Here is an 18107-nt window from a genome sequence, read left to right on the forward strand (position 1 = left end):
CATTGAATCTATAGATGGCTTTAGGAGGTGTTGACATTTTAACAATAGTAATTTTTTTAATCCATAAACATGAGATACCTTTCCATTTATTTGTGTCTTTGATTTCTTTCATCAGTGCCTTGTAGTTTTCAATTTAGAGACTTTTTACCTCCTTAGTTAAATTTATTCCTATTTTGTAGTCTTGATGCTATTGTAATATAATTAACTTTTTGATTAAAGTTTTTATGACAATTTATATTTTTTTCAAGAAACTTTTTACATATATCATTTGATATTTGCAAAATATTTGTAATGTTTGGAGTTTACATTTATTGAAGTGTGAGGGACAGAGTGAGCAGTTATCAGGTAAAAATTGTATATATAAAAGACAGCACTACTTTTCTTAAAACTCCACAATAACCTTGCTTGCTTGCTTCCTCCTGCCTTCTCTTTTTTCTCTTCTCTCTTTACTTTCTTTATATTTCTTTTCATATTTTTATTTTCATTCTTCTCATGTCTTTTTTTCATTTCATTTCATTTTTCTTCTTTTCTCTTTTCTTAACATCTTATGATTTGGACAAACCTACCTAATACACCTTTATTTTTTTGGTGGTACAGAAGATTGGCTAAATTTTTTTTTTAAGATTTTATTTATTTATTCATGAGAGACACACACACAGAGAGAGAGAAAGAGGCAGAGACGCACGCAGAGGGAGAAGCAGGCTCCATGCAGGGAGCCTGACATGGGACTCAATCCTGGGTCTCCAGGATCAGGCCCTGGGCTGAAGGCAACACTAAACCGCTGAGCCACCCAGGCTGCCCAATTGGCTAAAATTTTAAAGCTAAGATATACAATGGTCTTCTTTCTTGTTTATTTGCTTATTAGCATTTAGAAAAGTCATTGAGGACTATGTGTAATACTGTGTTGTAGACAGAGTGAAGTAAAAATTAATACATTAAAATAGAGGATAAGGGAATATTAGAATTTCTTAGTAGGATTGCTTTACTTTAAAAATGTTGGAAAATTCAATGTATTTATTTTCCATTTTGAATCCTGGTTATTTTTTTTATTGACCTGAGTGCACCAGCATATCATCTCATTTCTTTTTTGGGCTTGGGTTTCTATTTCTTTCTGGCTATAATGAAGATTAAGATACAGCATCAATTGTGAAATGTTATATTTTTATATAGTTGCTCATTTGTGAATACACAATACATATGCACACATACATACATATATACATCCATTTGTATGTTGTCTGTCTTCTCAGTAGATAATGGTAGGGGATTTTGTGTACTACTATGTCCCCAGCACCTAGAATAGTGTCTAATTGAAATGAAAACCATTAAAAAATTCAACACAGTATGTGGAGGGTAAATTTTGGCAGAGGGAAAGAAATTTATGTTTGGGGAATTTTCATGGAGGAGTTGAATTTGAATTTCCTCTCTTTAGGAGAGGAAAGATCATTCCATATGTAAGTGAGAAAAAATGGCTTGAACAAAGACTTAGAAACTACCGAAAGTAAGAGAGGCAAGATGGTAAAGGTAGTAGGAAAACAACCTTGAGAGGTAAGTTAAGAACACCTAGTAGGGTAATTTCAATGCCAGAGTAGCCTAGACAGCTTGGACATTACCTTTTTAAATAGAGATATTTCTTTATTATATCTAAGTTATTTAATATGAACATAGTAATAAATAAAAATACAAAAATAAAGAAAATTTCTCTTTTTAAATCAGCATGTTAGTTTATCCTTACATCGTCTTCAGTGTTGACACACTTGTGCATTTAGTTGGGGTAGCAAATGTAGAAGTATGTGTAAATATCTGTATATGAGTAGAAGTGTGCATGCTGAGGATGGGACAAAATGACATTGAAGTTGCATGTCATTAACTTTTTGCACTAAAAGGATTAGAGTGTGATAGAGTAAAAACCTGAAGGTTATTTCATTTGTTGCTATAGTTATTGTTTATGCTTTTACTCAGTATCCATTTCTTTATAATGATTCCCTTACTATACCTCTCAAGCCCCCACCCCAATTACGTATACAGGCACCATTTCTCATGGATACTTCTAGGGAAAGTCAGCTTGCCATGGCTGAGTCCCAGCTGTCAATAGCTTAGACATCTTATTTATGTCCTGTTCAGAGTTCACTGCTTATTTCTCAGACCTGTGGCTTCAGATGAAACTACTTCTGCATTCTCCAGCTGATGCTTAAATATTTTTCTGTCATTCATTCTATATTGTATAACCAGCCAATTGTGATATAGCAAACATTTTTTATTATTATTTTGGAAAACTGTATTCTTGGCTCTTCTGGTGAGAAGAGCTTATCATCTCTGTCAGTAAGGATTATAATTGATGATGAGAAAATTATTAAAGAAGCTTAGAGGTCTCTTTATACTTATAGAAGAGTTTCAACAGATGTACTAGGAGAACTCAGTCATTAAAAAATGTTTTCAAATGAATGAATAAAGTCAATTTTTGTATTCTCATACCAACTAGTGGACTTCAAAGTCCAACCATGGCATGCCAAAAGAAAAGATTGCTGTGATGAAGTACGTTTGGAACAGATGCATATTTCTGTTGCTTCGATTTGAGGGCTGCAAATGATAAAAGGAATTGATTCAGAAGATTAAAAAATCAGAATTCTTGTGGCTTAGTTTTTAAATAACAGAGAATGAAAATTCTTTAATGCATTTATACTACAAATATTTGTTGAGTCCCTACTCTGTGCAAGAGAGGGACTTTTACTAAGCCCTGGGGAGATACAAAGTCCCTGCCTTTAAGTTGTGTGTAATTTTAACAAGACCTGTAGTCTAAGATGTAAACCTGCATTTCTGGAGGAGGAATTTAATAATTGAACTCTGGTCATTGCTAACAGAATAAGCTTGTGTAAAATACTTCAGGGGTAAAAGCCAGATTGCCTTCATTACAGGTCAAAAGTTTATGAAACGTTTATATCTGAATTTGGTTGTTACAAAGAAAGGAATGCTGCATTCTTCACAATGTTACCATACTTATATGGCATTTATACAAAATTTGAAAAAAAATTAATTTCCATATTGGCCAAACATTTTGATCATTGTGTATTTAATGGGGTTTCCATTTAAGAACAACAATCATTAGTCTCTAATATGTTTCATACTCCTGTGGAAATAAGACAGGGTGGATAAGAAGCATTCATCTTCACTAGTCTTTGGAAATATCCAAAGTAATTGAATAGCTCAGTCTTCTGTGATGGCCTGGTGACCACTAACTGTGACTATTTGCATAATAGTCAACTCTTCACTTCTGTAGTGATAACTGTTTGTATCTGATTAAAATTAAGACTGTTTTAGTTCTCTTGACTTTTCCAGAAGTTGCAAAAATTGAGATTTGCTGTTCTGCTTTAACCAAACAAATGCACACATGGGGATAACAATATGCTGAGTTTATGCAGATTTTACAGCACGAATCTGAATAAAATACCCACTAATAGATCCTTAAGGAGTAATAAACACACATGAATTTTCCTTAGTTGCACTTTAAAGTGATTTTAACATACTACTAGACCTTAACAATAATATTTAATTGACAAGATTATGCATTTGTATGGATTGAAAAGGTGGTAGATATCTAATTCCAAATGAATCATAAATTTTACTTTTGCATAACATGTTTTATTAATTTCTCTATGGCCAGGATATTCTACTTCCCTCCTGGTGAGAGTTTCTTAAAATATAGTAAGATAATTTAAACACATTTAATTAACATTTATCATCCATTTTATAAAGTAATCTGACTTTTGTCCTCATAAATACTCTCAAAATTTTCCTAGGTTATAGGCCATAGGAAGACTATGGAAAGATACCTAATGGAATTTTTGTTGTAATTTAGTTTTCTTTTAAAGCAAATCTTACCTTTCTCTGTTGACCCTATTCCAAAGCAAGCTGACAAATCAGATGATTTACACTACTATATAAGTGAAAACAAACCTACCACCACTACCTGATAAAATAAGGCTATAGACTTCTCTAAGGCATCTTTATATTCTCAGTGCCTACCTAGCATAGTACCAGTCAGATAGTGCTAGGGGCTCAATCAGTGGCTGCTGAATAGCTGAAGACAGGTACTGTTGACTTCCTTTATGAAGTAACATGTTTCTTGGGAGCCTAAGAAGTGATCTTCTATGTGTGGAGCTCTTTATTTCAGAGAGTAAGGGGACAGACAGATAAGTAAGAGATGCTAGGAATTATAATTATGTTAGTGCTAAATCCGTGTTCTTTTCTTTGAAAATTCAGTATTTAAACAGAAAATGTACAAATGAATGAAAGATAAAATAATGACATTGGCTACTGATGATCCTAGTAAACTGATAGGATATTTAGAAAATGCAAATCAAGTGGGTATGTACAGTATACTGAGAATATAAATATCAGTGTTAACACAAAGGACAGGATTGACTCTTTCAGGGCTTTTAACATTTCTCCCTGAATAGGTACCTAAAGAAGAGTTTTAAAACATAGACTATTGACCTGATAGATAGTCATTGTGCTCTTCCTCTCAATGATCATTTCTGTCCTAATGTAACTAAGGAAGGCACCTGGAAAATGCTAGACTGTGATGTGTGTTTAAACAACTATCTTAAAGACCAGCCTAGTAAAAGAATTGCTTTGTTTGCATGTCTTACTCTTTGTAGTGAGAATAGGGACATAGTGAAGCTGGGGTCAAGATGTATCTTTTCTATTTCTCCTGTCAATATTTTAGATATTTTATTAAATGAATTTAATAGTGTAAATGAGTAAAGATAAGTTAACTACTGAAGTTATTTTCTGTTTTTTCTTTAAATTAACTTCTTATTAGAGTATAATGTATATAGAGAAAAACATATATCCTAAGTGTAAAGTTAGCTCTTCATTAAAGTTCAAGCTAAAACCCAAGACTTTGAAATAATAAAGCCTGAGTTTTTAAAAGGATGTCTTTGAACTATATCTTGGTTTGTTCTACCTTTCCAGGGTTTTTCTTGGCCCTTAGTGAGGATTTTGAAAAGAGGGGTGGCAATAGCATGCAAAGTTCTTGGAAGAAATTGCACTATATTAAAGATGAATGTTAACAATGGTAACAAGGTGTTTCGTGTATTATCCTGGTGGGACCTAAGAGAAAGAGACAGAGATGAGGGGGAAAGGGACAGAATATCATCAACAAACAAACAAAAATAAAGCAGAACTTCAGGATGCAGCTACATTTTTGTTCAATGCGTACCCATCAGAAGTTGATGGGAAGTGTCTGGAAAGATGGGACTCTGTGTTCTCAAATACTCTTCCCTGTCCCAGAATTGTTCCTGATGAAAGTTGATTTTTTTTTCTCCTGTTAGAGCTAGATAGATTCTCTATAAGCAAAGATTTGCTATCCTCTATTAGCTGTAGCAGCCAGACATTAGCCAAATAAGACAAATGACAAGCAAAAGAGGTGGTATCAAGATGTATTTAAGTCATCATTATTTTAAAAATTTTTTTAATAATAATAAAAGTCATTCATTGCATTACTTATAGATAGGTATGCCATTAACTACTCCAAGATTGTTGGTTCTCAGAAAACTGGCTCTTAGGTCTTAGATGGTTCTCACATTGATCAGTTGACACAAAATGCCTCCTGTATCATAATGCCTTATGATAAGAACAGCAGAGCATATAGAAATATCAATGTCACAGGCCATTCATGACACTCAATTTAGTTGGAGAAAGATGTTTAATGAATTGAAACAATTAATGAGTAAGCAATAGGCCATAGACAATACAAGGCTCCTTTGTGTACTTCCAACCCTGGCCAACCAAGAGAAATTCAATATGCCGAATACTTCATCATGCTAAGGCAGAGCAGAACATAGTCAATACTTTAGGTAGGTTTTAAACAAAAATGGGTTTGAAAAGGTTTATGTTAAGGCATGGATTCATCCTATCAATGAGACCCTTTCCCTCCTAACTCTCCACTATTAACTGAGATCAATATACAGTTTGGCATGTACTTTTTAGGACTAGGAAAATCCCTTCCCTGACCTTGAAGGCTTTTCATGCGAAGTTTCTGAGTCCCTTGTTTCTTTCACTCTAGACACCGTGGCTTGTTCAGTGGTAGCACTTTATACCAGTGACTCAGCTATTCTTTGCAGTAAAGAACAGGACCTTTAGGAAATCCCCTCCGAATCCCCTCTCCCTCTCCAATTGCTCTTTCTCACTCTGTATTTTCTATCTCTGTCTCCCTTTCTGTGTCATCATTTACAAATATTAGAAACATTCCTTCCGACAGACTATGGAAGCTTTCTTCAATTAAACCACATAAGGAATGATTTACTAGAAATAAGCATTAAAATGATCTTTACTTGCTCACCGTTTTAACTCAGTGATAGACATTAACATGCTCACGATTTTCAATACACATATGTATTTCCCATCACCAAAAAAGTTAAATAATCCTCATGAAAGAGCAAATGAGTCCCCCTGAGTGTCACTCTGTTTGCATGTTAGCGCGTGGCCAGGTCTCTGCCAAGTGGCTCTCTGATTGACTGCTGCAGATGCTCTTTCTCAAGTATTCTGAGTCATATCTTTAGTACAAGTCTTCAGGGACAAACAATAGCACCTGTTCCTCACAAGATATCAGGCCAGTTAGCCCATTCATGTATCTTTAATGAAGCTCTGGGGCAGATGGCAAAAAATGGCATCATCAACAACTTAGCGCAGAGAAAACGAAGGGGATAAGTGTCGATGCAACAATGCTGTTTCACGAATAGGAAGAGACAGAACCCAAGTGTTTCATGCACATCTGCTGCTGTCTTGATTGTCTGAAAGACGTGAGGAACACCAAGCAATTAAAATTTCCGGGCATGGAGCCCTATTTGATCAAGAATGTGTTCCCCACTTTCTCCAAAAGGGCTGCACTTTGGCCGGGGACTGTGGAAATCTAAAATCGATGGACGAGTGTACTTTGGTCCACGCAGTTGGTTTCTTTCCCACCGCACCGACTGAGCTCCTCCCCTGATGGAGCTCCTGGCTTCTCGTTACCCAGCCTGTTAGTGCTGACTCGTGAAGCAGTAAAAAATAATGCAGCGTCCTGCTCGGAGATATATTTTTGGCCACATAATGTTTTGCTCTTTGTATTAACCAAATCAATTTTACCTATGGAATAATGAAAGGATCTTTGAATTTGTGCTAAGAGAAAGCTACGCTTTCAAGAAAAGAAGATGCTATTTGAAATTTTGATAACTTCTTGGAAAAGACATGTGGAGACTGGTCATTCTTTGATGGATTGAGGGGGATTCTATTAGTTTTTCTTCTTTAGTAAAATATTTTTGGAAGTTGCCATTTCTAACGTGACTGCCTTCCCTGGCATGTCATCAAATGGGAAAATAGGATGGTGGGAAGAAAAAGGGAAGGCAGGCTTATGTTCTTCAGAGCAGGATGGGGCTTTTCTGTGTATTCACAATTCTTTGTTTGCCCTAAGCCCTGATACTCAGTGCAGTAAACTTAATTCACAGCTTCCGTAGGAGGAAAATATTTTGGGTGCTGATGTGATTCTTAGGTGGCTACCAAGCCCTCTCTCTTTATCACTCCTCCCTTCCTTGTCCTTACTCTCCATTTCTGTCCCATCTCCAATCAGTAATTTTCTAGTAAGTACAATAAATGGAAAGCTCTGAAAGGGGGAAATTGTTGCTTTATGACATACTTGCTTCTCATATTATTTGTATGGGCCATACTGGTCAGCTTTTTATAAAAGGTGGTAATTGGAAGTATTCATAGACCTCTATTACCCTTGTGAGTTTAAGTCACATAATTCCTTTAAAGTGATATCACACTCGGGAAATCTGAATAAGGTGGTTGGACTGTATCAATGTCAATACCCCAGTTGTGATATTGAAGTACAGTTTTTCAAGTTATTACCACTGACAGTAGAGGACACCTGGGATCACTCTGTATTATTTTATTACAAATGCATGTAAATTTACAATTATGTTTATAAAACTTCCGGTCAGTTCTTATTACAAAGAGTAATAATATTCCTTATCTCATTTAGAACTGTTTAGCAAAAGATGACTTGATGCTTAATATAAGATGGTACCTAAAAGTATAGACTTCGAGCCTGACAAACCTGGACTCAAATCCTAGCTCTACCACTTTTTAATTGGCCAAGCTACTGAATCTCTCAGGATTTTGTCCTTCTCATTAAATGAATGAAGAGAAGAATAGTGAATACCTTATAGAGTTTTGAGGATTACATGAGATAGATCATGTAAACCACCTTTGCAATGTTTGACATAGAGAAAATACTGGAGAATATTATTAGTGGCTGTGATGAAGAGGATGATTACCATTACCATCATCATCATCACTATTATTACTTCTGTAATTAAAGTTAGAAGAGGAGCGCTTCATCATCTTCTCTTAGCCAGAATTCTAATTGCTGCTAGGTATCTTGACTTATCTTTAATAAGGGGCACTCTGATTTTTTACATCATTGTTTTACTTAAAATAAGTTAAAGGCAATTTTATCAATCAGAACTAAATGATCATTGCTAATGAATGTATTATAATAAGTTATCGGAATTAATTACAGTAGATTTGTGATCAGATTGTTCTGGGTAGAAAATAAGAGAGAAGGAACAAACTGAAACTGAGCAACATAAGATCTGAAATACTATCTGAAATACAAAATTATTTTTGGTTGCAGACCTCCAGATTTCTCTCCCCAAAGAGCATACACACGTGATCTCTCTCTCTTTTCTATCACTCAAGTCCATGTGATGTAGTGGAAAAAGCACTAGAGAGGGTGCTGAGCAGTTCTGGATTCCAGATCCAGCCCTGTCATAGGCACTGTGTTCTCTCAGGCCATGTCTTTTAGCTACTCTACCCACCTTTTCCCTATGTGCAAATTGTGAGGTTTGAATTCGATTAGCGATTCTCAGAGAGTGGACCCTGGACCAGCAGCACCAGCTTTACCTGGGTACTTGCTAGGAAAGTACCTTCTCAGACTCCACCTCTATCTACTGGTTTAGAGGCTCTCAGGGTAGGGCCGACCAGTCTTTGTTTTAACAAGCCTTCTGGCTGAACTGGATACATGCTAAAGTTTGGGAATCACTGCCCTGGATTGCACTGTGGTCTAATTTTTAGATCGTTGGACCCAGCTCCCAGAGCTTCTGATTTGTAGGTCTGGGGTGGAGCCTGATAATTTGCTTTTATGAAGTTCTCAGGAGTTGCCAATGTTATTGGTCAGGTACCACACTTTGAGAACCACCAGGCTAGATCAACTCCAAGCTCTGTTCCAACTCTGGTTCTATCATTATGATTACTTTCACAATGTCTTCTGTCACCCTTCTTATTTACTTTGTCCCTTGGTTTATTGACACTGCCTCTGAATTAATAGCATTGAACATTTCTAACATATCTTACTTTGTAGAGGGTGATAGATGGGAAGGAACTTCCCTAAATTCTTATAACTTATGTTAATATGAAACATCTACAACTCTTTGGCATTGAAGGTGACCCTAGATGGTTTACTTAGTTATCTCATGTACATAGCTAGTTACAAAAGAAACATCTTCAGATACCAAGGTTCAAGAATTCAGATCTGATGCTTAATTGCCATTGATCCTTTTATGTTGTCTCATGATCTGGAGAGCTTGAGAACCAATGTAGAAGTAAAATTATGTTTTCATCCTAAGATGCTGTTTAATGAATAATACTAAAGTTCCCCAAATTATATCTTCACATGGTCCTTGTAATCCCACCTCTTCTTTTTCATGGTTTTCTAGATAGTTAGGATGGGATAATGCTCTGTGAGGCCTGGTGTCTGCTAAGAACTGAATTATTTAGTTGGTTCATGTTTTCTTTTTTGAAGTAGAATTAAGGGTAAGAGCCACTATTTCTTGTTTTTTTCTTTTCAGTAACATGGTAATTTTCTAAAACTGAATATGCAAACTGTGTAAGAAAAAAAACAAGGCTCTAATATTTCTTGAGTACCTGTTATGTGTCAGTCAGTGTGCCACAAGTGTTAGTTTTCTGGTCTGCTTAATCCCGACAATAACCACATAAGGTAGTATCATTAGCTTTTACACGAAGAAACAGACTACAGAAAGTTTAAGTAACTGTTCACGATCACACAGCCAAGCAGATGGCAATATATAGATTTAAGCTCCGATATGTTTATCAGCAAAGCCTTTCTAGGCATAGTAGATTCTGAACAAATGTGTGATGAACAAATAAATAAAGGAATAACTACATCACATTATCTTCCTAATGCTGAATTTGAAAAAAAAATAAGAATCATAAAGTTAAAAAGGCTCTATAGATCATTATCTAGTCAGGGTTTTAGTTATGCTTACACTTTAAAGTATCTCTACCATATGGGTGTCCAGCCTTTACTTGACCACCTCTAGGGAAATGATGCACACAACCTCTTTAATCGGAGTCATCACTGAATAACTCAGTTTTAGAAAATTCTTCTTTAAGCTTCCCTAAAATCTATTTCTCTGAGCCCATTTCTGCTTTTTGTAATTGCTCAGACTTAATCTGATTCTTTTGCTATAGTAAGATAGTCTTGTATCTTCTCTCTCCCCAGCTAAATAGCCCCCATTTTTTCAGCTACTTCTCAAGACCCATAGCACATAATAATAACTTAATAAACGTTAGTTACAAAGAATGAAAGAATAAATACTCTGCCTAGACTTCTCACTTTCTTGTTCCCCTTTAAAGCATGGAGCATCCGTGCTATTCTAGGCACATGCTAGGAACCATATTTCTAGAAGTAAATGAAATTATTTCCTCTGATCTCCTCTTGCCCTGCACAACAGTCACCTACAAAAAAGACCATTTTATTTTCTGACATAGAACAGTGCCCTCATCTTTGACATCTCAGGTTTGCATCAGGTCACAGCAAGCTGGAGTTGAACAGCAAACTTAGTGCTTTTCTTCAGGGTTAGGAAGGCAAGACCTGGGCACGAGGGGATCAGCTACAATTTACGCAGGCTAAGTTTGTACTCTAACGTAAAAAACTCGGGCTTACCTCAGCTAAAATGGTAGAAATAGCTGCCCAAAGCTAGTTTCTTTCACGCCCCACTGGCAAGGTAGTAATTGCACAAAGACCTTTTTATTATAAGTTGATTTTCTTGAGAAATGAATTCAGAAAAATACTGTAAAGTGTTTATTTTTTGCTTGCCCTTTATTAACCCACCTCTTAGGGCTTTCCCTCGAGAAAAACTGTTGGTAAATGAAACCTCTTAGACCCACAGAGAAGCATTTTTGCATCACGTCCCCGGCTATGGAGGGAACAGGGACAGGACAAGGCAGGTTGGCGCTATTTAAACAGGGTCATCAACCAGTATATGGAATTTTGCCTAAAGAGAAGATTTAAGAATTTAAACAGGGGAAGGGTTTAGAATTGATAGAATTAATGGAAATGTTTGTATCTTAAACAGGATATAATGCAGCTTTTTTTACACAAGTAAAGATCCCAAAGACCCAGTTTGAACTTAGAGATCATTTCTGTTAGTACATCCTAGTTTTGGTCTTTAAATAACAAAAGTCCTGTAGTTCAACCTATAAAATCATACACTAAAAGCCAGGACAAAACCTTCCTGTGATGCTATCCTGGAATCAGGGTAGCTATGCATCGAGTGAAAAAGGGAGCTAGGAAATTAAAATGTGATTTCACAGCCATGATTTTGTCATAGCTCTTATTTTCTTTATATAGAATACAAATACTGATATAGAGTGAAGATTTTCTATTTTGCATTTTTGTGCTCTTTGATACATTTATTGAGGTCAAATGAAATTTGATATAGTAGGATTTATTATGAAATGCTCTCTGAATACAACTCCATAATTACTGAGCTACATGGTAGTGCATAAAGCTGTAAAACTGCTAAGCCAGACAAGCAATTTATATGTTACATCGAGGTGTGTATGGCAAAGAATATTAGTTTAATTGGGAGCCAAGATGTAGTAGCCTTAAATCTGAAGAGCTATATGTTTAACATAATGCGGTAAGGCTTTGAAATAAGATCCCTAAACTGAGGAGATACAGCTTTTGGAATATATAACAATTAGACATTATTTTCTGACCAAGGATACTAAATACTGTTTTCCAAATAAAGGGCAGAATGCAAAGCAGGTGAAAGGGCAAAACCTTTCAACATTGCGCAGTGTAAAAAGCAAACTTGTCTCTCCTGGTCGTTTTGTTAACAAAAAAAAAAAGAGAGAGAGAGAGAAGGAAAGGAAAATGGGAAGGAAAAGAGTCAAGATAAAATAAAACCATTCACCACGATTTGGTGGAAGCAGGGATGAGGCAAATACACAACGAGGTTGTGTCCTTGGAGTGCTAATGGCATCTAAGAAGGGACTTGGTGACTTTGGATCGCGATTTCTCAGGGAGCAGATTTGGAATGAGGTCAGAAGTGGGTGGCTGTTTGGGTACCAGCACAGCAGCAGGAGTGAAAAACAAATACTTCTTGGCATACATTTGCTCTATCTGATCATAGGCTCTCTTCTGTTTAGCAGGTTCAGGGTCACATGCCTCCGCTCATGATCCCAATTTTTCCACATGACCAGCGGACCCTGGCAGCAGCCGCTGCCGCCCAGCAGGGCTTCCTCTTCCCCCCTGGAATAACATACAAACCAGGTAAGTAGAGAGGAATTTAACATTCTTTTGGAAATGCTAAGATCCCCATGTTTTTGCTGAGCAGTCACAACAAACACAGGAGCATACAAAGGAACCATGAATAAAACGATCATAAAAGCTGATTTTCACGTAAAATTAGAAATAGGAAGTTAATTGGGAGGAGGGCATGTTAATAAACTCACTGGTTGCTAAAAACTTTTTTAGCACTCTTTTTTCCACTTGGTTTGTTCTGAATTCACAGACAGAATGCTACTTTCCCTGGGGACCACAAATTTTTGTCAGTTCTCTCTCATACCTTAACTGTGAATAATTGTCTCTGGTTAAAGACCCTTTCCTCCTCCTGCGAGCTTTCATGCTCGGTTACAGTGGTCACATACACTGTGAAATGTTATTGTTGTTTGTTGTCTGATTTCTCCTGGAAGAAAAGTTAAAACTGGACTGATTTAATTAGCTCACCACTAAGAGGTAAGATTCCTTTTGATTTTAGTTTAAATAATGAAGCATTCAGTAGTTATTTTCTCATTCATCTTTGAACCTCAAAATCAGGTCACATAACCTTGCAGTGAAATATGTTTTGAGACGATTTAGCAAATGTTATGATTTTTCTTTATTCCTCTGAGTTTACTGGACTCCTGGGGAATTCAATTAGGGACATAATGGTTTGAAGCTTCTTTCAGAGCCTCCTTGTAAACAGGGCTTTAAATGTTTAAAGATATGTTGCCAAAGGAATCCAATGTAGGAAGATAGTGAAGTAAATAAAGTCAACCTTAATTTCATTTGTGCATTCTTTGTAAGTGACCTCAGCTCAGAAGTAGTGACCTTGTTCTACTCATTAATAATTTCCGTGTCAAGTTCTTTTTAACATATTAACCTGATTATATTAGCCACCAAATCTGAGTGCAACAAATCTGAGTGCAGCGGTTTCTTTGTGTGGAGGGTTTATAAAGCGAACAAAGGCATTTTAATGTGCTTAAAGTAATAATAAAATATAAATCACGTTACTGAAATCCTCAGTAAGGAAGCTTACTAAAGTAGCATAAAAACAAAGCTAGTGAATTTTAGCATCTATTTTAATTGCTCATTGCTATCGATTACTATTTTGCATTTGGTAGATTACTACTTTCTTTGAGAGGAAAGATGGGATGCCTGTCAAACCTCAAATGTTTTGAGGAATAGAGATGTTAAGGAATTGGCTCATTTTGAGGATTGCATCTAATTAACCAGACCTTGTTTTACCCAAAGATTTTGGAATACCTGAATGAAAGAAAATTGTATTGTTCAAACTGTCAGAATTTGATTTTCCTAGGGCAGAATTTGTAGAGCAAGGGATATTCCCTAGGAAACTGATATCCATATTGGGGACAGGAGTATATTTTGTCAGAGACTATTTTCTCTCAATGCGGGGGTTTGGTCCTCCCCTGATCTATCTTGAGGAGTTCTGAGCTATTTCTCAGTCTTGACTTCCTTGGGAACACCGAATCTCACTCGTCCTCCCTCTACCTGTCTTAGAAATCTCTTCAATGAACTATCAATGGAAACCTTTTATTTAATTTCAGTGTTTCTGAATTTAAAGTGCTTCACATTTAAAAATCAGGTATGAGCCTTATTTTCTACTGGACACACATCAATATAGTTGACATGTTACCTAATTTTGCTGAAACAATGATGCCATTTTTCATGGGGAGATGTGTTGTTCTATAGTTAATGAATTTGGACCACTTTTTAGAAATTCTTTTCACCAACATTAATGAGACAGTAGTAAGTACTGAAGAAGAATATGGAGATTGGGAGAATATTATTTCACAGGAGTGTTATCTCCATCGAACAACATGTGTGCAACATGCAGCAGTGTTCAAGGGGTAACAGAATTGTGTTTGATTATGGTGGCTTAAAACCTGTTGGTTAAGGCATGACAGTGGATTTGGGCTATGGGACAATTTTTAATCACAAGCAAGGCTGATAAAATAAGGTATTTTCTGTGACCCCTACCTAGGTTACATCAGAGGGTTTTATTAACCAGAACTCTAAATTCTTTAATATTTTGACCAATCTGGGTTTTATTATAGATACAAATTATACTTTAAAGGATTAAAATTATTTGTTCTTATATAATTAGTAGAGAATATATACCAGGGAGACTTAATCAGTACAGTGTTTTTGTCCTTCATGTGAATTGGGGGAGCAGAATTGTGTTGGACTGGAGTCTGGACTAGAAAAATTTTTTTGCTCCAAACTGAGCTATGATAATTTCACTTGAAATACATGTGAAACAATGATTAAATTTTTATTTTTTAAGATTTTATTTATTTATTCATGAGAGACACAGAGAGAGGCAGAGAGAGAGGCAGAGACAGGGGAAGCAGGCTCCATGCAAGGATCCCGGGACTCCGGGGGCACTCCCTGAGCCGAAGGCAGATGCTCAACCACTGAGCCACCCAGGCCTCCCATTGATTAAATTTTTAGAAGGGAGTAGTTCTGTCATATATAAAAGCATTGAAATGGTGGCCTCACTTTATATTTTGGTTCCTAGTCAAGAGGATGAGCAATCACTATCTTGGTCTTTATAACTTACAGACTAAATGGTTCTCTTTTTGCCCTTTTCCACCTTCCCATAACCTGAAACTGTTCCATAGTGTTTGTGCTTTCAGCTGATTGAATAATTGTCTTGATTTCTAGATAGCACAGGCTACCTGAAGTTGATGTTCCCTGTCAAAGTTGACTGTTTCTGAATCCATTATTAAGATAGTCTAAACAAATATACTTAGGGCTCTGGACCTTCTTCTTTTCCCCTAATTTGACTCATTGCTCTGGATACATCAGGGTCCCCTGTGTAGTGAACACCAAACAAGTCCTCCCAGTTTGGTGGGTTGCTGAGAAGGCATGTGGCCTATAGGGATTGTGCAGTTTCCAGGGAATATCTATCAGGTTAATATCTGTAGAGATAGCTTTATTGAGTTTTGACCCTTAATTTTTTTTTTTTTTTTTTACTGTTCTGTAATTAGACACATCATTCTAGGAAAAAAAAGTCTTCAGGGCTCAGAACATACACCACAGGGGTGCCTGGGTGGCTCAGTGGTTGAGCATCTACCTTTGGCTCAGGACATGATCCCAGGATCCTGGGATCAAGTCCCATAGGGAGCCTGCTTCTCCCTCTGCCTATGTCTCTGCCTCTCTCTATGTCTCAAGAATAAATACATAAAATCTTTTTTTAAAACACTGCAAAATTTTGTTTGTTTTACTCTTTCACATCATAAAATAGAGATACAGCATCTGGGGCAAGATTAAGCACCTATATTTGAGAAAATTAAAAGATTAAGCCTCTTTCATAGCTAGCGATATGTATGTCAGACAGGATTGAATTGCCTATAAAATAAAAATAATGGATAGCCGCCTTCATAGGCCAGGGATGGTGCAGCTGACCCATGGACTCTGTGTAGTTCAGATTTTTAAAATAATTGCTGCTGAGCAGCCCGTGGCTTCCTAGGAGATTCAGAGAATAGGATCTCTGCCTATGCCTGGCTTCTCCACCCACTTATTATAAAATAATAGCTAAAGCCTCCTGAGTAGTTGCTTTGTGCCAAACACTGTGCTAAATATTTCACATGGATTATTTTATTTGTTACTTGCACATATCATTTAGCCTTGCTGAGCCTCACATTTTTGTCATCTAAAAATATATGTCCACTGCTCAATGTGGGTGTGAAGATTAACTTTGTTAAAATTTATGAAAATTCTTTGAAAACTCTAAGGTACTAGGTTTTGAGGGTAAAGTCTGACCATGAAATTAAGTAAATTTAACATTAAACTACATCCTTACCCATTAAAAATGTCCAAAAACTAAACATTGGACTGAGATAAGCTTATATCACTATGCATGTTTCCAAGGTCCACCCATATTGCATTATATATCGAAAGCTCACTCTTTTTTATGGCTGAATAATATTCCATATGTCTGTGTCTTTGTACATATATATGTGTGTGTCTGTATGTATAATATATAATATGTAACATATTATATGAATAGACAAATAGTTTGTTTATCCATTCATTTGTTGATGGACACTTGGGTTGTTTCCACATTTTGGTCATTGTGAGTAATGCTGCTGTGAACATTAATATACAAATATCTGAGTCCTTGCTTTCGGTTCTTTTGGTTATTTATGTAGGAACAGAATTGTTGGGTCACATGGTAGTTCTGTGTTTAAATTTTTGAGAAACTGCTAAACCGTTTTCCACAGAGGCTGCACCATTTTATACTCCTACCGACAATGTAAGAGTTCCAATCTGTTTACATCCTCACCAACACTTGTTATTTTCTAATCGTTACAAAAATATTATAGTGATCCTAGGAGGTATGAGATAGTATCTCATGTGGTTTTGTTTTTTCTCTTTGCTTTTTAAAAATATTTTGTTTGTGTTTATTCATGAGAGACACACACACAGAGAGGCAGGGATATAGGCAGAGGCAGAGGACTGGATCTAGGATCCCGGGATCATGAACTGAGCCAAAGGGAGACACTCAACTACTGAGCCACCCAGGTACCCCTCTCATGTGGTTTTGATTTTCATTCTCCTAATGATTAATAATTATGAGCATCTTTTTATGTGCTTAATGGAAATTTATTTATTTTTCTTGGAGAAAGTACTTTGTCTAGTACTTTGCCTAGTTTTTAATTAGGCTGTTTGTTTTTTGTTATTAAGTTTCAGGAGTTCTTTATATATTCTAGATATTAATCCCTTATCAGATATATGTTTTGCAGGTATTTCCTTCTGTTTGCCTTTTCATTTACTTGATAGTATCATTTGATGCACAAAAGTTTTTAATTTTGATGCATTCCCATTTATCTATTTTTTTTCTCATGGCCTATATTTCTGTTATCACGTCCATGGAGTTGTTGCCAAATACAAAGATTTACTCCTGTGTTTTCTTCTAAGTTTTATAGTGTTAGTACATATGTTTAAGCCTTTGATCCACTTGAGTTCATTTTTATATGTTATTTAAAGTTCAACTTCATTCTTTTGCATGTGGATAGTACTGACATCTTAGCAATGTTAAGTCTTCCTGTTCATGGACATTTCCATGTATTTAGGCTTTAAAAATTTTTTTAGCAATATTGTATAGTTTTCAGTGTGCAAGCCTTTCACCTCTGGTTAGATTTCTTCCTAAGTATTTAATTACTTTAGATGCTATTATAAATAGAAATGCTTTCTTAATTTTCTTTGTTCATTGCTGGTATATAGAAAAACAAATGACTTGTGGGTGTTAATTTTACAAGATTACAACTTTTGCTAAATTTTTTTAGTTCTAGTAGCTTTCTTGTAGATTCTTTGGAATTTTCTACACATATGATCATCTCATATGCAAGTAGAGATAGTTTTACCTCTTGGTTACCAATTTTGATACCTATTGCCCTCTCTCCCTCTACCTTTCTTTCTCCCTCTCTTTCTCTTTCTTCTTCTCTTTCTCTCTCTCCATCTCTCTCTC

At 36.0% G+C, this 18107-nt stretch overlaps 1 protein-coding gene across 24 annotated transcripts in view; it reads left to right on the forward strand.

Annotated features, from left to right (window-relative positions):
* Positions 1-18107, forward strand: part of SOX6 (SRY-box transcription factor 6) — a 585747-nt gene that overhangs the window by 444671 nt on the left and 122969 nt on the right. For 19 of the 24 annotated variants that reach the window (XM_041730048.1, XM_041730065.1, XM_041730058.1 and 16 more), the window contains one exon: positions 12499-12622. In XM_041730048.1, coding sequence (XP_041585982.1) covers positions 12499-12622 — 124 coding nt within the window. The remainder of the gene's footprint in view (positions 1-12498; positions 12623-18107) is intronic. The other 5 variants (XM_041730047.1, XM_041730053.1, XM_041730043.1 and 2 more) reach the window with 1 other exon arrangement.

Source organism: Vulpes lagopus, chromosome 15, assembly GCF_018345385.1.
Source record: "Vulpes lagopus strain Blue_001 chromosome 15, ASM1834538v1, whole genome shotgun sequence".
Lineage (NCBI taxonomy): Eukaryota > Metazoa > Chordata > Mammalia > Carnivora > Canidae > Vulpes > Vulpes lagopus.